The 12,980-nt window shown below is 46.3% G+C and overlaps 1 protein-coding gene across 1 annotated transcript; it reads right to left on the minus strand.

Moving 5' to 3' along the window:
* Positions 1-1,914: 1,914 nt before the first annotated feature.
* On the minus strand, positions 1,915-12,714 carry CCR9 (C-C motif chemokine receptor 9). Its single transcript, XM_025989847.2, has 3 exons — positions 12,593-12,714; positions 5,340-5,384; positions 1,915-4,207 (listed from the first exon to the last, which is right to left on the minus strand). The coding sequence occupies exons 2-3, from the start codon at positions 5,358-5,360 to the stop codon at positions 3,125-3,127; spliced, it is 1,104 nt and encodes a 367-aa protein (XP_025845632.1). The 5' UTR covers positions 5,361-5,384; positions 12,593-12,714; the 3' UTR covers positions 1,915-3,124.
* Positions 12,715-12,980: the final 266 nt, after the last annotated feature.

Raw genomic sequence — 12,980 nt, forward strand, 5'->3', positions numbered from 1 at the left:
CATATTTCATTGTTTCTTGATTTTTCTCATTTATGGAATTCTAGTAAAATGTAATTAGATATGATAACCTTTTTATCTGTATTTCAAAAAGTACTCAACACAGCATATTTCCTAGAAATGTTGAGTGAGTCACAGCTCCTCATGGGTTTCCCCATGTTGGTTCTTCCAACATTTTTATCTTAGGATAAATCTGCTACCAAAACCTAGATTCGTTTGAATGTGAAATGGTCCTATGTATGCAATCATTTAAAAAGTAAGACAATTTGCCATAAAACATACTTAAAATCTTTATCATATGATTCAATTGCAGTCTATCTAATCCAGTGTTGGAGCTGTGTTAGGTCTGGGACTTTGCAGTAGTGACAGTCATATCCCAATGGAAGCCATTGGAACTAGGCATGAGTATTGCTCATTGGGTATGACCCAGGCTTTGTCATTCTCAGGGCATTCCTCATCCCCCTTCTTACAAATCCTAAAGGGAGGAAAGGTGGAGTCCCTGGTGTTCCATTTTGTTTCTTCCAACTAACATGCATTGATCAAAAGTACATTACCTCTTAACTCCTACTAAATCTCCATCACAGTGTATCTTTTTTTAAGGTATTTATTTATTCTTGAGAGACACACAGAGAGAGGTAGAGACACAGGCAGAGGGAGAAGCAGGCTCCCTACGGGCAGCCTGATGTGGGACTCAGTCCCAGGACCCCATGATCAACCCTGAGCCAAAGGCAAGCGCTCAACCACTGAGCCACCCAGGCGTCCCTCCATTACGGTGTGTCTTAAGTAACTCTAGACCGAGTGTAGACCCAGCAAGCACAATCGTGGCTCACCCCTTTCTTCCTCCATCCCTCCCCACTTCCTCAGCTCCACGGGTGTCCCCATGACACACAGTATCAGAAGCACAGTATCCAAAGAGCCAAACTCAGTCAGGTTCATTTCACCTAACTGCACAATGTTATTTAGATTTGGCCCAAGCTTGTTACTTACTCTCCCAAGTTCCTTAAAAGCCACCCAGGGTCTCCTGGAAATGGTAGCCAAGCAATGGCTGTGTCCATACACTGCCCTTAGGGACCTCACCTCCCCTCAGCTGTAAGTGGTGTTTGTTGCACTGGGGCCCATGTTGCTGTGCTGGTCCCAGACCGATGCTGGTTCATCCCCACCTGCCCACACACAGGATGAGTTAGCAAAGCCTTTGTATCACTGCTCATCTCGTGCTCCCTTATTGTTCACTAATATGTACATTAGACATGGACAGGGAGGAGGAGGATCATGTGGCCAAGTCCACTGCTTCTGGGCCCCTTTTGGAAGCCACAGTCTTGGGACTGAAACCATGGTAATTCACAGCACACTGAGAAAATCAGATGCCTCCTCTAGAGCAAGTGGCAAAGCTGGGGGGGGGGGTGGTCTGTGTACTGCTCGAATCACTGCCCCGCCCCCAGCCCTGCCTTGGAAGTTCCACTGGACTAGTTGGGACAAACCTGACCAAATAAGCTTGACCAGAGGAGAGATAAAAACCAAGCAGCCAAGGGGAGATGGGGTGGGGTACCTAGGTGTGGGCATTGAGGAGAGCGTTTGTTGTGATGAACACTGGGTATTGTATGCAACTGATAAATATCTGGATTCTACCCCAGAAATTAATAGTACACTATATGTTAACTAACCTGAGTTTTTTTTTATATTTATTTATTTATTTATTTATTTATTTATTTGGGGAGGGTGCAGAGGGAGAGGGAGAAAGAGAATCTCAAGTGGACTCCTTGCCAAGCAGGGAGCCCCATGTGGGGCTCAGTCTCATGACCCTGAGATTACGACCTGAGCCAGAATCAAAAGTCAGTTGCTTAACTAAGCTGCCCAGATACCTCTAACTAACTTGAATTTAAATAAAATCTAAAACCAAAAAACAATGGGCAGTCAAGATGGCTTTAAGGTATTTGAAGATTTTTATTTCCTTATTCCAGTCTTACTCTTCACACTCTAATGCGACTATTGGATCTTTAATTGGACACTTGTAAAATACAAAGACGATGAAGAAAGTGACAAGTAATGGGTATTTTACACAGTCATCAAAAAGCACTTTTTCAGCCTAATCTCTAAATTGGAAGCCTTTGAACATACTAGCACTCTATAGTAAGAAAAGGAGAAGCATGGAGCCAAATCCCCTCCAGCAAGCTCAGAAGCAAGAGGGTCAATGAAACAATCCTTTTTATAGGGAGCAGACGAAGGAGACCATCACAAAAGCCACTCGGCAGAGTGAGCCCATGACAGAGCCAGGGACAGCTCTACCAACTAGGACTCTCAGAATCCCTACACAGGCTGACAACCCCTGCAGCATGAGTGGACAAGCGGAGTCCTTGTGCAGGTCAACGCTGCAGCCAGCTGTGGAGTCATGGAAGCCCTGGCGGGGCACAGAAATGGACACAAGAAGCCTGGAGAATCGGATGACATGCTGGTATAGTCAGTCATCCAGGGGCTCACTGACCAGTCATGCAGAAAGTTTCAGAAGAGTCACAAGGTTCCTCACTGGCCCAGAACAGATCAAGGAGACCAGAGGAGAAGATCTGAGGTTTGTTTTTTTTTTTTTTTTTTAAAGATTCTAGATCAAGAATCTCTAAAACTTGGGATGGGCACCAGGCCCAAATCCAGGGGTAGAAATTCCCCCAAACTGAAAGTTTTCATGAAACCTTGTGGCTTTGTGGACTTTTTGGTGGCAGTGGCCAATGCTTCTGCATCCCCTTTTGGAAGGCGTGGCATCAGAACTGAAGCTACAGCAATTCACAGCACCCTGGGGATGTCAAATGCCTCCTCTAGAGGTAGCTGCATTAATGCTAAAGCAAGTGGCAAAGCCAGTGTGGTCCGCAGGACCGTGTGTTGGTCCTCCTTTGAAAATTGCAGCCATTGCAGCCAAGACCAATCAACAGTCTCATGGGACAGTCAGTCAATTTGGAAAACTCTGGCTTGGAAATTCTAAATGAAGTAATTGTCCAAATTCATCCCTTTCTGGCTTTTTCTTTTTCCCCCACTTCTTTTTACTTCTTCATTGGTTTCCCTCTGGTAGCATCAGTGCAGATGCCATAGCTGTATTTCTCATGACTTCTGAAAGGCCCGTCCATGTCGGAGCAAAGACCCTTCAGTAGGAGAGAGCTCCCGAGGTTGTCTCCAGCAACATAGATGACAGCTTCACGCTCCCCTCTCTCCTTGTGAATGAGACCCACTGCTCCTGGCTGATGCAACCCAAGCTCTTCAGGGTCTTCACAAGATCCCGGCGGAATCTCTCGCCCACAAAGACATAGAGAACGGGGTTCAGACAACTGTGGAAGAAGGCGATGGTTTGAGTGACCTGGAAGCAGATGTCAACGTTGGTGGAAATGGCACAGTTGGAGAGGAACACAGTGTAGGCATCGATGGTCTGCACCAACAGAATGCAGTTGTAGGGAAACTGAGATAGGACGAAGACAGTAAGGACAGTGATGGTCACCTTCAGGGCCTTGTGCTTGGATGACTTCCTGGCTTGCAACAGAGTGTAAATGATGATGGTGTAGCAGCAAGCCATGACCACAAAAGGGAGGAAGAAGCCCAGGATGACCTTCAGGGTCAGGACAACCGACTTGACTTTGCTGTTCTGGTCACTAGGGTAAACCATGGTGCAGATGGTGATGTCAGATTCCTCCTTGAGTTGACTGTACAGGAGTTCCGGGATGCAGAGTGTGGCTGCCACCACCCAGACAGTGAAGCAAACCATTTTGCTGTACACAAGTCTCTTCTGCCTCCAGGTCTGCGCTTTCGTGGCCTGGGCAATGGCAATGTACCTGTCCACACTGATGCACATGATCAGCAGCACACAGCTGTAGAAATTCATCTTGTACATACTATTGACCACTTTGCACAGGGCGGTCTGGAACTTCCACTGGTCGGCGGCAGCGATGGCCCAAAAGGGAAGCGTGAAGAGAAAAAGAAGGTCGGCAATTGCCAAATTCAAAAGGAACATGTCGGTCATGGTCTTGACTCTGGTGCAGTAGCAGTAGACGAGGATGACCAGACTGTTGCCCAAGGTGCCCACGATGAACACAAGCCAGTACAAGGGTGGGAGGAAGTGGCTCGCGAACTGCCGGACGTGGCCTTTCTGACAGAATAAATCAGGGAAGTTCATGTAGTCATCCACGGGAGACGTGGAGTGGTAGCTGTAGTCATCAGATATGTTAGAGATGAGGTTCTGCAAGGAGACACCAGATACCATTAGGTCAAGGACTATCCTTTGGAGGATTGCAGGATGGCAGAGGCATGGACCACGTGACCCTCCCCCACCCCAAAAGTCTATGACAAGACGGAGAAATGTATGCATGGAAAGTAGGAATTTCTGAGAGTATCTGCTTGGATCACACGATAGATACTTGTATTCAAAGAATCTTTCTCGCACACATAGGCTACGTCAGGTACTGTGTGCGTGCTAAAAGTGCACGGATAAGTCAGACGTGGTTCCCACTCTTGTGGAACCCACCTCCTAGTGGAGGGCACACAGAGGCAAAGGAACATTTACAGGACATGTAACAAGCGCTCAGATGGGGTAGGACCCCTTTGGGACCGATGATGGGCAAAAGACTTTTATCAAACTCTGAATGATTCTAATTTGTCCTCTTTATTCCACACTCTCAGAAAGGTCCTCAGAGGCTCCTAAACTTTTCTGGGTCCAGATTTCTCTGGGTCATCTGAAAGCTGTGTATCCTCTGCTCATGAAGCACCAACACACCTACACGCACGCACGCACGCACACACACATTCATACCCTCTCAACGTGCATGTGCATGCACAAGCACTGGGGCAGGCTACATAGTTTTCAGGATCCCTTGTTCAAAATGTGTTAAGAATTTCAAGACAGCAGAGCATTAAATTAAGCAGGTGGCCCCTCTAAGGACCAGGGCCCTGTGCAGCTGTACCGGTTGAACGCCTCTATACCATTATGTGGTTTTCATAAAGCTTCTGGCATGTTATGCAAGAAGCACTACTGATGGGCTCACCAAGGTTTTTTTTTTTTTCAAAATGAATTATGGATTGACCTTTACCCTTGTTTGTCTCAATTTATGTGTCTGTACACATAAAATCATTTTAAAAAAACACTTACTGTTAATAAGATCTAAACTAGCAGTTTCCTCTCGCTTCACCACATACCCCAAAGCTCTTCTGGTCTCTCATGTTTGTAAAGCCCTCCGTGCTGGAATCGACTGCCCATACAGGGCAGAGATCTCACCCCGAGAAACCCTCTCCAAAGCGGGTTTCTTCCCACTCCCCCCAAAACAGGCTAGATGAGAGTGCGTTTTGAGGAGCCTGAGGGGCATGGCTGTACTCACTGTGAATTCTGTGGGCACCATGATGGACCAGATGCAAGCCTGCTTCTAGAAAGAGAGGGCAACAATCAAAAAGAGGTGTCTTACAAAAGAACAGTAATACACACCTAAAGGTGGAAATTGAATGTTAAATTTGTTTGTTTATACGAAAAGAAAGGATCTCAAGCAAGAGTTAGAGTCCATGTTACACTGATATCAAACAGAATATTCTAGGTTTCAAAACAATTTTGGTTGTGAACATAAAATGAGAGAAACCTCTCCCCTGAGAGCCCTTTGGGGCCCTCATGCTTTCCCAGCACATCCTTTTTTACATAAGCTCATTTTCTCTTGACTCAACTTCTCAATCATACTCTGGTTTAGTAAATGCCCCCAGCCCTATTTTACCAACCGGGGGGGCTCCTGAAGATCACAGGACAGAGCCTGACTTGAGAGCCCTCTGGGTCCAGACTCTGCAGGGGAAGGGCCTCTGCATAACCAGGTGGCGAGGCCGGGTGCAGGGGGCGGAACAAAAGGAGGAGACATCTGCCAGCATCGGGACCCCTCTCCCAGAGGGGCCAGAACCCCAGCACCTACCTACAGGCTCCATTTTCAAGCCCAGGATAGGAAAACGGGCCCTATCTTCTCTGTCCCCTGACTCCAGCAGGAAAAGGAAGTCCCAGGATTTGTTTAGCAAAGAAAAGATAGTTGGTTCCCTGATGCAAAGGGCCTCCACGCTGACTTCAATCAATCAATCAATCAATCTCTGCTATTGTTCGTATGTGTTTTGATGTTTTGAATCTCTGTAAACCCACCTCAATATAACTCAGGGAACCACAGCTCACCTCCCTTCAAGGAAGGGTCTGTACCTGAGCAGGGCATTTCTTTTTATACTTTTAGCGAGAATATTCCAAAGAACCATGTCCAGCACCACACCCCAAGTTTCTAGAAGAAAACAATTCTCCTTCATAGATCCTCCCCTAACCTATTGGTTTCCTTTCCATAACACAACATCATGACTCAACCTCCTTTTCTGAAAGCACAGTGGTTTCCAGGACCCGGCATGTGGTACACCCACTTTGAAAAACCATTTTGTCGGGTTCGTAACAAGTTATATACCCACTCTCCATGTGATCTAACCATCCTACTCCTAGGTACTTAGCTAAGAAAAATGCAAGCATGTGTCCACACAAAGACTGCTTTATGAGTGTTTACAGCAGCTTTATTTGTAGCAGAAGTTACTGGAAACAACCCAAATGTCTGTCAAGTATCGGGAAGGGATACGTGAACCATGGAATGGCCACCCAATGAAATCGGGATGAACAAAGCGTGCACACAGCAACACGGATGAGCCTCAAAATATTTATGCTAAGTAAAGAAGCCAGACCAAGGCATACATACTCTGCGACTCCACTCACATAAAATTGTAGAAAATGCAAACTAATCTATCCTGAGAGAACACAGACCAGTGATTTCCTGGTAAGAGAGAGAAGCAGCAGGGAGGGGGTGGGGGTGGGGAGGATGAGGTGCAAAAGTGCACAAGGAAGCCTTTGGAGGTGATAAATATGCTCACTGGACTGATGGTGTGGAGATTTTAGGGGCATATACGTACTTATCAGAACTTACATTCTGCATTTTAAATATGATCTTTGCACGTGAACCTCAACAAAGTGGTTCAACTGAAGAAAGGAAAAACAACTGAAATCTAATGAAAAGTGATTTTCTTTCCTCCTCAGAGTCCTATCTGGCCTTTAGGAGGTGAGGAAGAAGACAATACAGCTTGTTCCTTGCAACCTTCTTGCCAGCACTTCTCAAAAATGCCTTGGAGTCCCTCATGCTGTTTATTGGACTTGAGGATTCAAGGTTAACTCATATTTTTAAAAAGTTAACTCCTTTAAAGATGAGATAGATAGATGATAGATAGATAGATAGATAGATAGATAGATAGATAGATATATGATTAATAGATAATAGAGAGATAGATGATAGATAATTTGTGCTTCACACACACATTTCCTGGCACTGTTTCCTAAGATGACCCAAAAGCACACAGCAGAATAAGCACTGAGTACCCAGATCTTAGTTTCTAAATACCTTCTTCCACCAAAAGGAAGCAGCACTGTGGAGAAATATCTGACTCCAAAGTGGGGCAGGGAACTTGTGAGATGAACCTGGAACTGATTTTTTTTTTTTCATTAGGGAGCAGGTGTTTGAAGGACCATGAGGACTTGTCAAAGGACATAGGTGCCAACCTGCTGGGGCTCTCACTGGCCAAATCAGAGGTGATTTGGGCTCCAAGTTAAGTAATGATGGCAATCATTCTAGCATATCCAGCTACGTGAGGCTGCAGGAGTCCATACTGATGAAAATAAATAAAGAAGGGCACCTGGATGGCTCAGTGGTTGAGGGTCTGCCTTTGACTCAAGTCATGATCCCCGGGTCCCAGGATCGGGTCCTGCATCAGGCTCCCCTCAGGGAGCCTGCTTCTCCCTCTGCCTATGTCTCTACCTCTTTCTGTGTCTTTCATAAATAAATAAATAAAATCTTTTTTAAAAAAATAAATGAAATGAAGAAATGTACAAAGAGGTGAGAAAGCCCTTCTTATGGTCCCACCCACTAAATACAGAAGGAATCCTGGGATTGGAAAATCGCCAATGGAAGCTGAAATTAGTGGGTGGACGTTTGATGGGGAGCAGGGGTGTTGACCTCATCTCAGAGGATCCCCTCTCCAAATTCCATATTTTCCCATTGACTTTATCATCCTCTATTTTGTTTCTGAATCATGGGCTTAAAAATTAAATCTTTTTTTTTTTTTTTAAATAAGGCCCAGTTAAATGTGGAACTTCCCAACTTAGCTCATGTAATTCTAATACAGCGTGGGGAGCAGGGAAATTGGTTTTTGAGAGACTAGCCAAAAAACAGTTCATATATTTTAGTATCCGTGGCTTCCTTTCTACCTACATAAAAAGACTAAATATTAATTAGATAATAACGAAGAGGGATCCCTGGGTGGCGCAGCGGTTTGGCGCCTGCCTTTGGCCCAGGGCGCGATCCTGGAGACCCGGGATCGAATCCCACATCAGGCTCCCGGCGCATGGAGCCTGCTTCTCCCTCTGCCTGTGTCTCTGCCTCTCTCTTTCTCTCTGTATGACTATCATAAATAAATAAAATTAAAAAAAAAAAAAAGATAATAACGAAGAAAACAAACTCCCAAGGAAAGAAGCCACATAAAGAAGAAAGAATGGCTTTGGTCATGGTTAGTTACAACTAGTTAGCAGGGAGTGTAAATTGCCTGTCCCCACGCTCTCCAGCCTTTAAGGGCCAGCAAAAAAAAAAAAAAAGTCACCTCCTCAGTGAAGCCCTCCTAGGCTTCCCCAGTGCCGGTGACAGGATGGTTGATATTTGCACCGCTCCTGCCCTCTTGCCTTGCCCTGTGCAACCTTTTCAGAGGATGAAACTATATCTGTCAAAATTTACAAAGCACAATAGCTCTGACTCATCACTCAATGTGCTGGAAACATGTACTATTGCTATTCTCACAAAAAAACATAAAACTACATACAGAGATGCATTAGGCAGCTTTTTTTTTTTTTCAGAACAAAAAAACTAGAAACAACCTAAATACCCAGCAATTGGTAATATTTCGATACATTTTTCAATAAAACACAAGAAGTCCATAAATGGAATTAAAACAGACCTCACACGGAAATAAGGAGGTCACCAAGAGTATTTGGTAGAAATGCAAAGTAGAAGACTATGTTGCGTGATCGTTTTTAAAAAAAAAATGTAAAAGTTATACACTTCACTGCTTATCAGTACTGAAACATTTTCTGGAAGAAGATTGAACAATTATGACCAGTGGAAAGTGAGACTTTCATTTTTTTCCTTTAGGTTTTGTAAACTATTTAAATATTTTACTTTGTGCATGAAATTTATTTTAAGAACTATAGTAAAAATAACTGCACTTTTTTTTTAAAAAAAGCCTTAATGCTCTTCCGTTTTGTATACCATACATCTGTTTGCAAAAGCTCCTCCCCAGGAGACACTCTCAGCCTGCTGCCACTGGCCTGGAAAAGTAGCCCAGGACTAGTATTTAAATTATCTGTGGCTACTTTTTGCGACCTTGAGATCCTACATTGGCTTTTTATGAAGGCTTATCTTGCTGCTGTTACACATGTGCTCCTGACCCACGGAAAATTCAGAGAGAAGCCAAAGAGTAAAATCAAAACATATTCCTCCCAAGACCCACCATCAAAAGACACTGTAGAGGGCCCTCCATCCAGCTCCCCTCTCCTCTATCAGAATACTCTTGGAAGATTTTATTGCACCACTTGCAAAGTCTCCAAGCTTGCTTTCATTTTCCTCTCGCCCCCGAGTCGGAGGCAAACACCCACATATAACAAAACATACTGAAAGCAGGCCCCCCTGTGTCTGCTGGGAGCGCTCGGGCGCCGGGCTCAGGGGTGCCCCAATCTCTCCTCACCACCGTGCTCAGGCTGCCTTCATTACGGGGCCGTGACTGTTCCCATCTAAAAAGTCTGCCCGTGTCCTGCAGCATAATGGACGGGGCGGGGGGAAGCACCATGGACCTCCATCTGTCCCTTGGTCCAGCCCTTCCTGCCTGTGGGACCTTAGCAAGAAGTGACATGCCCTTGCCGAGCCTAGATTTCCTTGGCTGTAAAATGAAAGCAAGAGCCCACCCTGCTGCGAGGGCTGGTGGCAAGGGTCAAGTGCAATGCCCTTTGCAGAATGCAGAGGGCTGGGTGTGAAGGAGGGAACATTCTTCATCCCCCAGCTACCCACTCAGAGTGTCTTGACACCCGGTACACCTGCTTGGCTTGAACACGGTATGAGACATGATCCATGTCCTCAAGAAGCTCACATTCAAACATCATCACTGCAAATACCAACCGTGGTAAATACTACCAGTCGCTTTGGGAATTAGTAGGAGGAAGTCCTGACTCCAGTGCTGGGGAAACCCAGGAAGGCTTCATTGAGGGAGTGACTTTTTTTTTTTTTTTTTTTTTTTTTTTTTGTGGCTGGAGAGGATGGGGACATGCAATGAGGGGAGAGAACATTGCACGAGGGCAGGGAAACGTATGCACAAGGGCAGGAAAGCTGGAAAGCAGGAGATGTGTACAGGAGCCCGGGTGGTGGTAGAAGGCAGAGCTGCTAATTCATGGAAGAAAGAAAGAAGAAAAGGAAAGAAAGAGAAAGAAAGAAAGAAGAAAGAAAGAAAAAGAAAGAAAGAAAGAAAGAAAGAAAGAAAGAAAAAGAAAGAAAGAAAAAGAAAAAGAAAGAAAGAAAAAAGAAAGAAAGAAAGAGAAAAAGAAAACCTACATGTGAGAAAAGTTAGGCTGACAACCATTACTATACAACAATTATTTTTCTTTTTTCCACTGTCTTTAAGTAATCGACAGGAGAATCATCACGGAAGGGCAGCAGGCTGGCTAACTCAGGGGAACATTGGAACTCTTGATCTCGGGGGCCCCCGCAATGGGTGTAGTGTTTACTTAAAAAAAACAAAAACAAAAACACCTCATCATGCAACCCCAGCGTCCCTGCCCACTGCAGCCGTGCAGCCGTGAGTTGGAGACAGATACTAATGTGAGTCAGGAAAGTGGGTGTTGCTTTGATTTTTGTCCAATTCGCTATACTGAGATTGAATCATTTCTTGCATTTTTTGGTAGCTCTGCTTTCTCTCACCGGCCTGAAAGCAGGGTCTCCAAGCGGTCTACACGGCCGTCTGCGGGCCAAGCCTGGTCAGGGCCTCACCCCCTGCCCCACAGTGGGGAGTGGGGTTGGGGGTGAAGCTTCGGGGCAGATAGATATGGAGAAAAAGAAGCGTCCAGCGCCAGGGGCTGAAATGGCAGATTGACTGGCTCATTCTGCAGAGGGAGGAGAAGACGGGCTCCGGCTTCTTTAGGCTGGTGGCTGCCCCCCAAGTCCAACCCCGGGTGCTGTGACAGCCCGCCTGCGGGGCCGACCGGCTACAGAGCTACTACGGCTCATGGTGATAGAGAACTGGAGAGGTGCGTGTGTTTGAAAGGACAAAGCCACAGTCACTGAGGAGTCATCGAAAATAGAAGAGCTGTGCTTTTTCCGTTAATAAAGGAGATTTGAGGGACCCCTGGGTGGCTCAGCGGTTGAGCATCTGCCTTTGGCTCAGGGCGAGATCCCCAGGTCCCAGGATCAAGTCCCACATTGGGGTCCCTGCCGGGAGCCTGCCTCTCCCTCCGTCTGTGTCTCTGCCTCTCTCTGTGTGTGTCTTTCATGAATAAATAAATAAAATCTTTTAAAAATTTAAAGGAGATTTTGTACATTTCATAATGTACAAAAGCAAACCAACAACCCCAGAGCAAATCGATATGATGAAGACAATTAAAAGTGCTCAAACAGCCCTTTCCTGGGCTGGCTATTGTTCACTTTCTGAGGTGCATCCTTTTAGACGGTTTCTCTGCGACAGAGCCTCTCACACACACATACACACACACACTTAATGGGAAGGGAATCGGGCAGCCCCGGTGGCTCAGTGGTTTAGCGCCGCCTTCAGTCCAGGGCCTGATCATGGAGACTCAGGGTCGAGTCCCATGTCGGGCTCCTGCATGGAGCCTGCTTCTCCCTCTGCCTGTGTCTCTGCCTCTCCCTCTCTGTGTCTCGAATAAATAAATATCTTTTTTAAAAATGGGAAGGGAATCGGACTGCACAAACCGCTATCAATCTGGCTTTCTAGTTAACACTCTTTCCCGGCCTACTTTTGCCCGTTAACGTGGAGCTGTCGTCAGACTGGAGGGCTGTCGGGTGTTCTGTTTTGTCTGCTGTCACAGTTCACTTAACCATCACCTCTTGGTGTAAAGTTTGCTTGTTTCCATATTCTCACTGCTACAGAGAGTGTTGCCCAGACATCCTTTCCATGGGGCAGTCTCTCGACCCAAGGACCTCACGGGGGCTTCACTGTCCTAGTCCTGACCACCTTCTTGTCACCTGTCCCGAGCACCTGCTTCTCCCTCCTGTAAGGTACAAATCACAGAACAGACTGCCTTGAACTTTTATTTCACATATGTAGGTGGGAGGGAGTCTTATTACTCATCCTAGAAGACTGGGCAAGCCACCACCTGATTCACCATTGCCTCGCTGGAGGCATCTAGCAAAGTGCCTTGTGCTCAGGACCACTGCACAGATGAGCAAAAGCCTGAGTTTTAGAAGCCATAGAAGCAATGCACACGTGAGGGCACAGGAGATACTGGGCCGAGCAGAGGAGGAGGGTGAGTGATACTCACTGCGGAGGGCAGCCGGAGAGACTCCAGGAGAAGGTGGCCCCACCAGCTCCGTCTAGGGGAGGGGAGGAGGAGGGCTGGCCGGCTCTCTGCCTGGGATGAGGGGCAAGGCTTCTATGTGTTATGTGCAGGCAACCTCGGTAAAAACACTATAAAGGAAGTCAGGCCACCCCTGCCTGTGTTGTCATAGGCAGGGTGGCCCCGGAGGGTGGGGAGTGGGGAGTCACCAGCTGCACCTCCAGCAATCAGCAGAATCGATGATTTGCAACCAGAAGCGAAAAACCAAGAACTGCTGGGCTAAGGGAAACCATCTTTTCTGAAGACTGGTCTACAGACCAAGAGTCTAAGAACAATGTCTTTTCCTAGACAGCACAGCCACTTGCAGGCAGAG

This window comes from Vulpes vulpes, chromosome 9, assembly GCF_048418805.1.
Source record: "Vulpes vulpes isolate BD-2025 chromosome 9, VulVul3, whole genome shotgun sequence".
Classification (NCBI taxonomy): Eukaryota; Metazoa; Chordata; class Mammalia; order Carnivora; family Canidae; genus Vulpes; species Vulpes vulpes.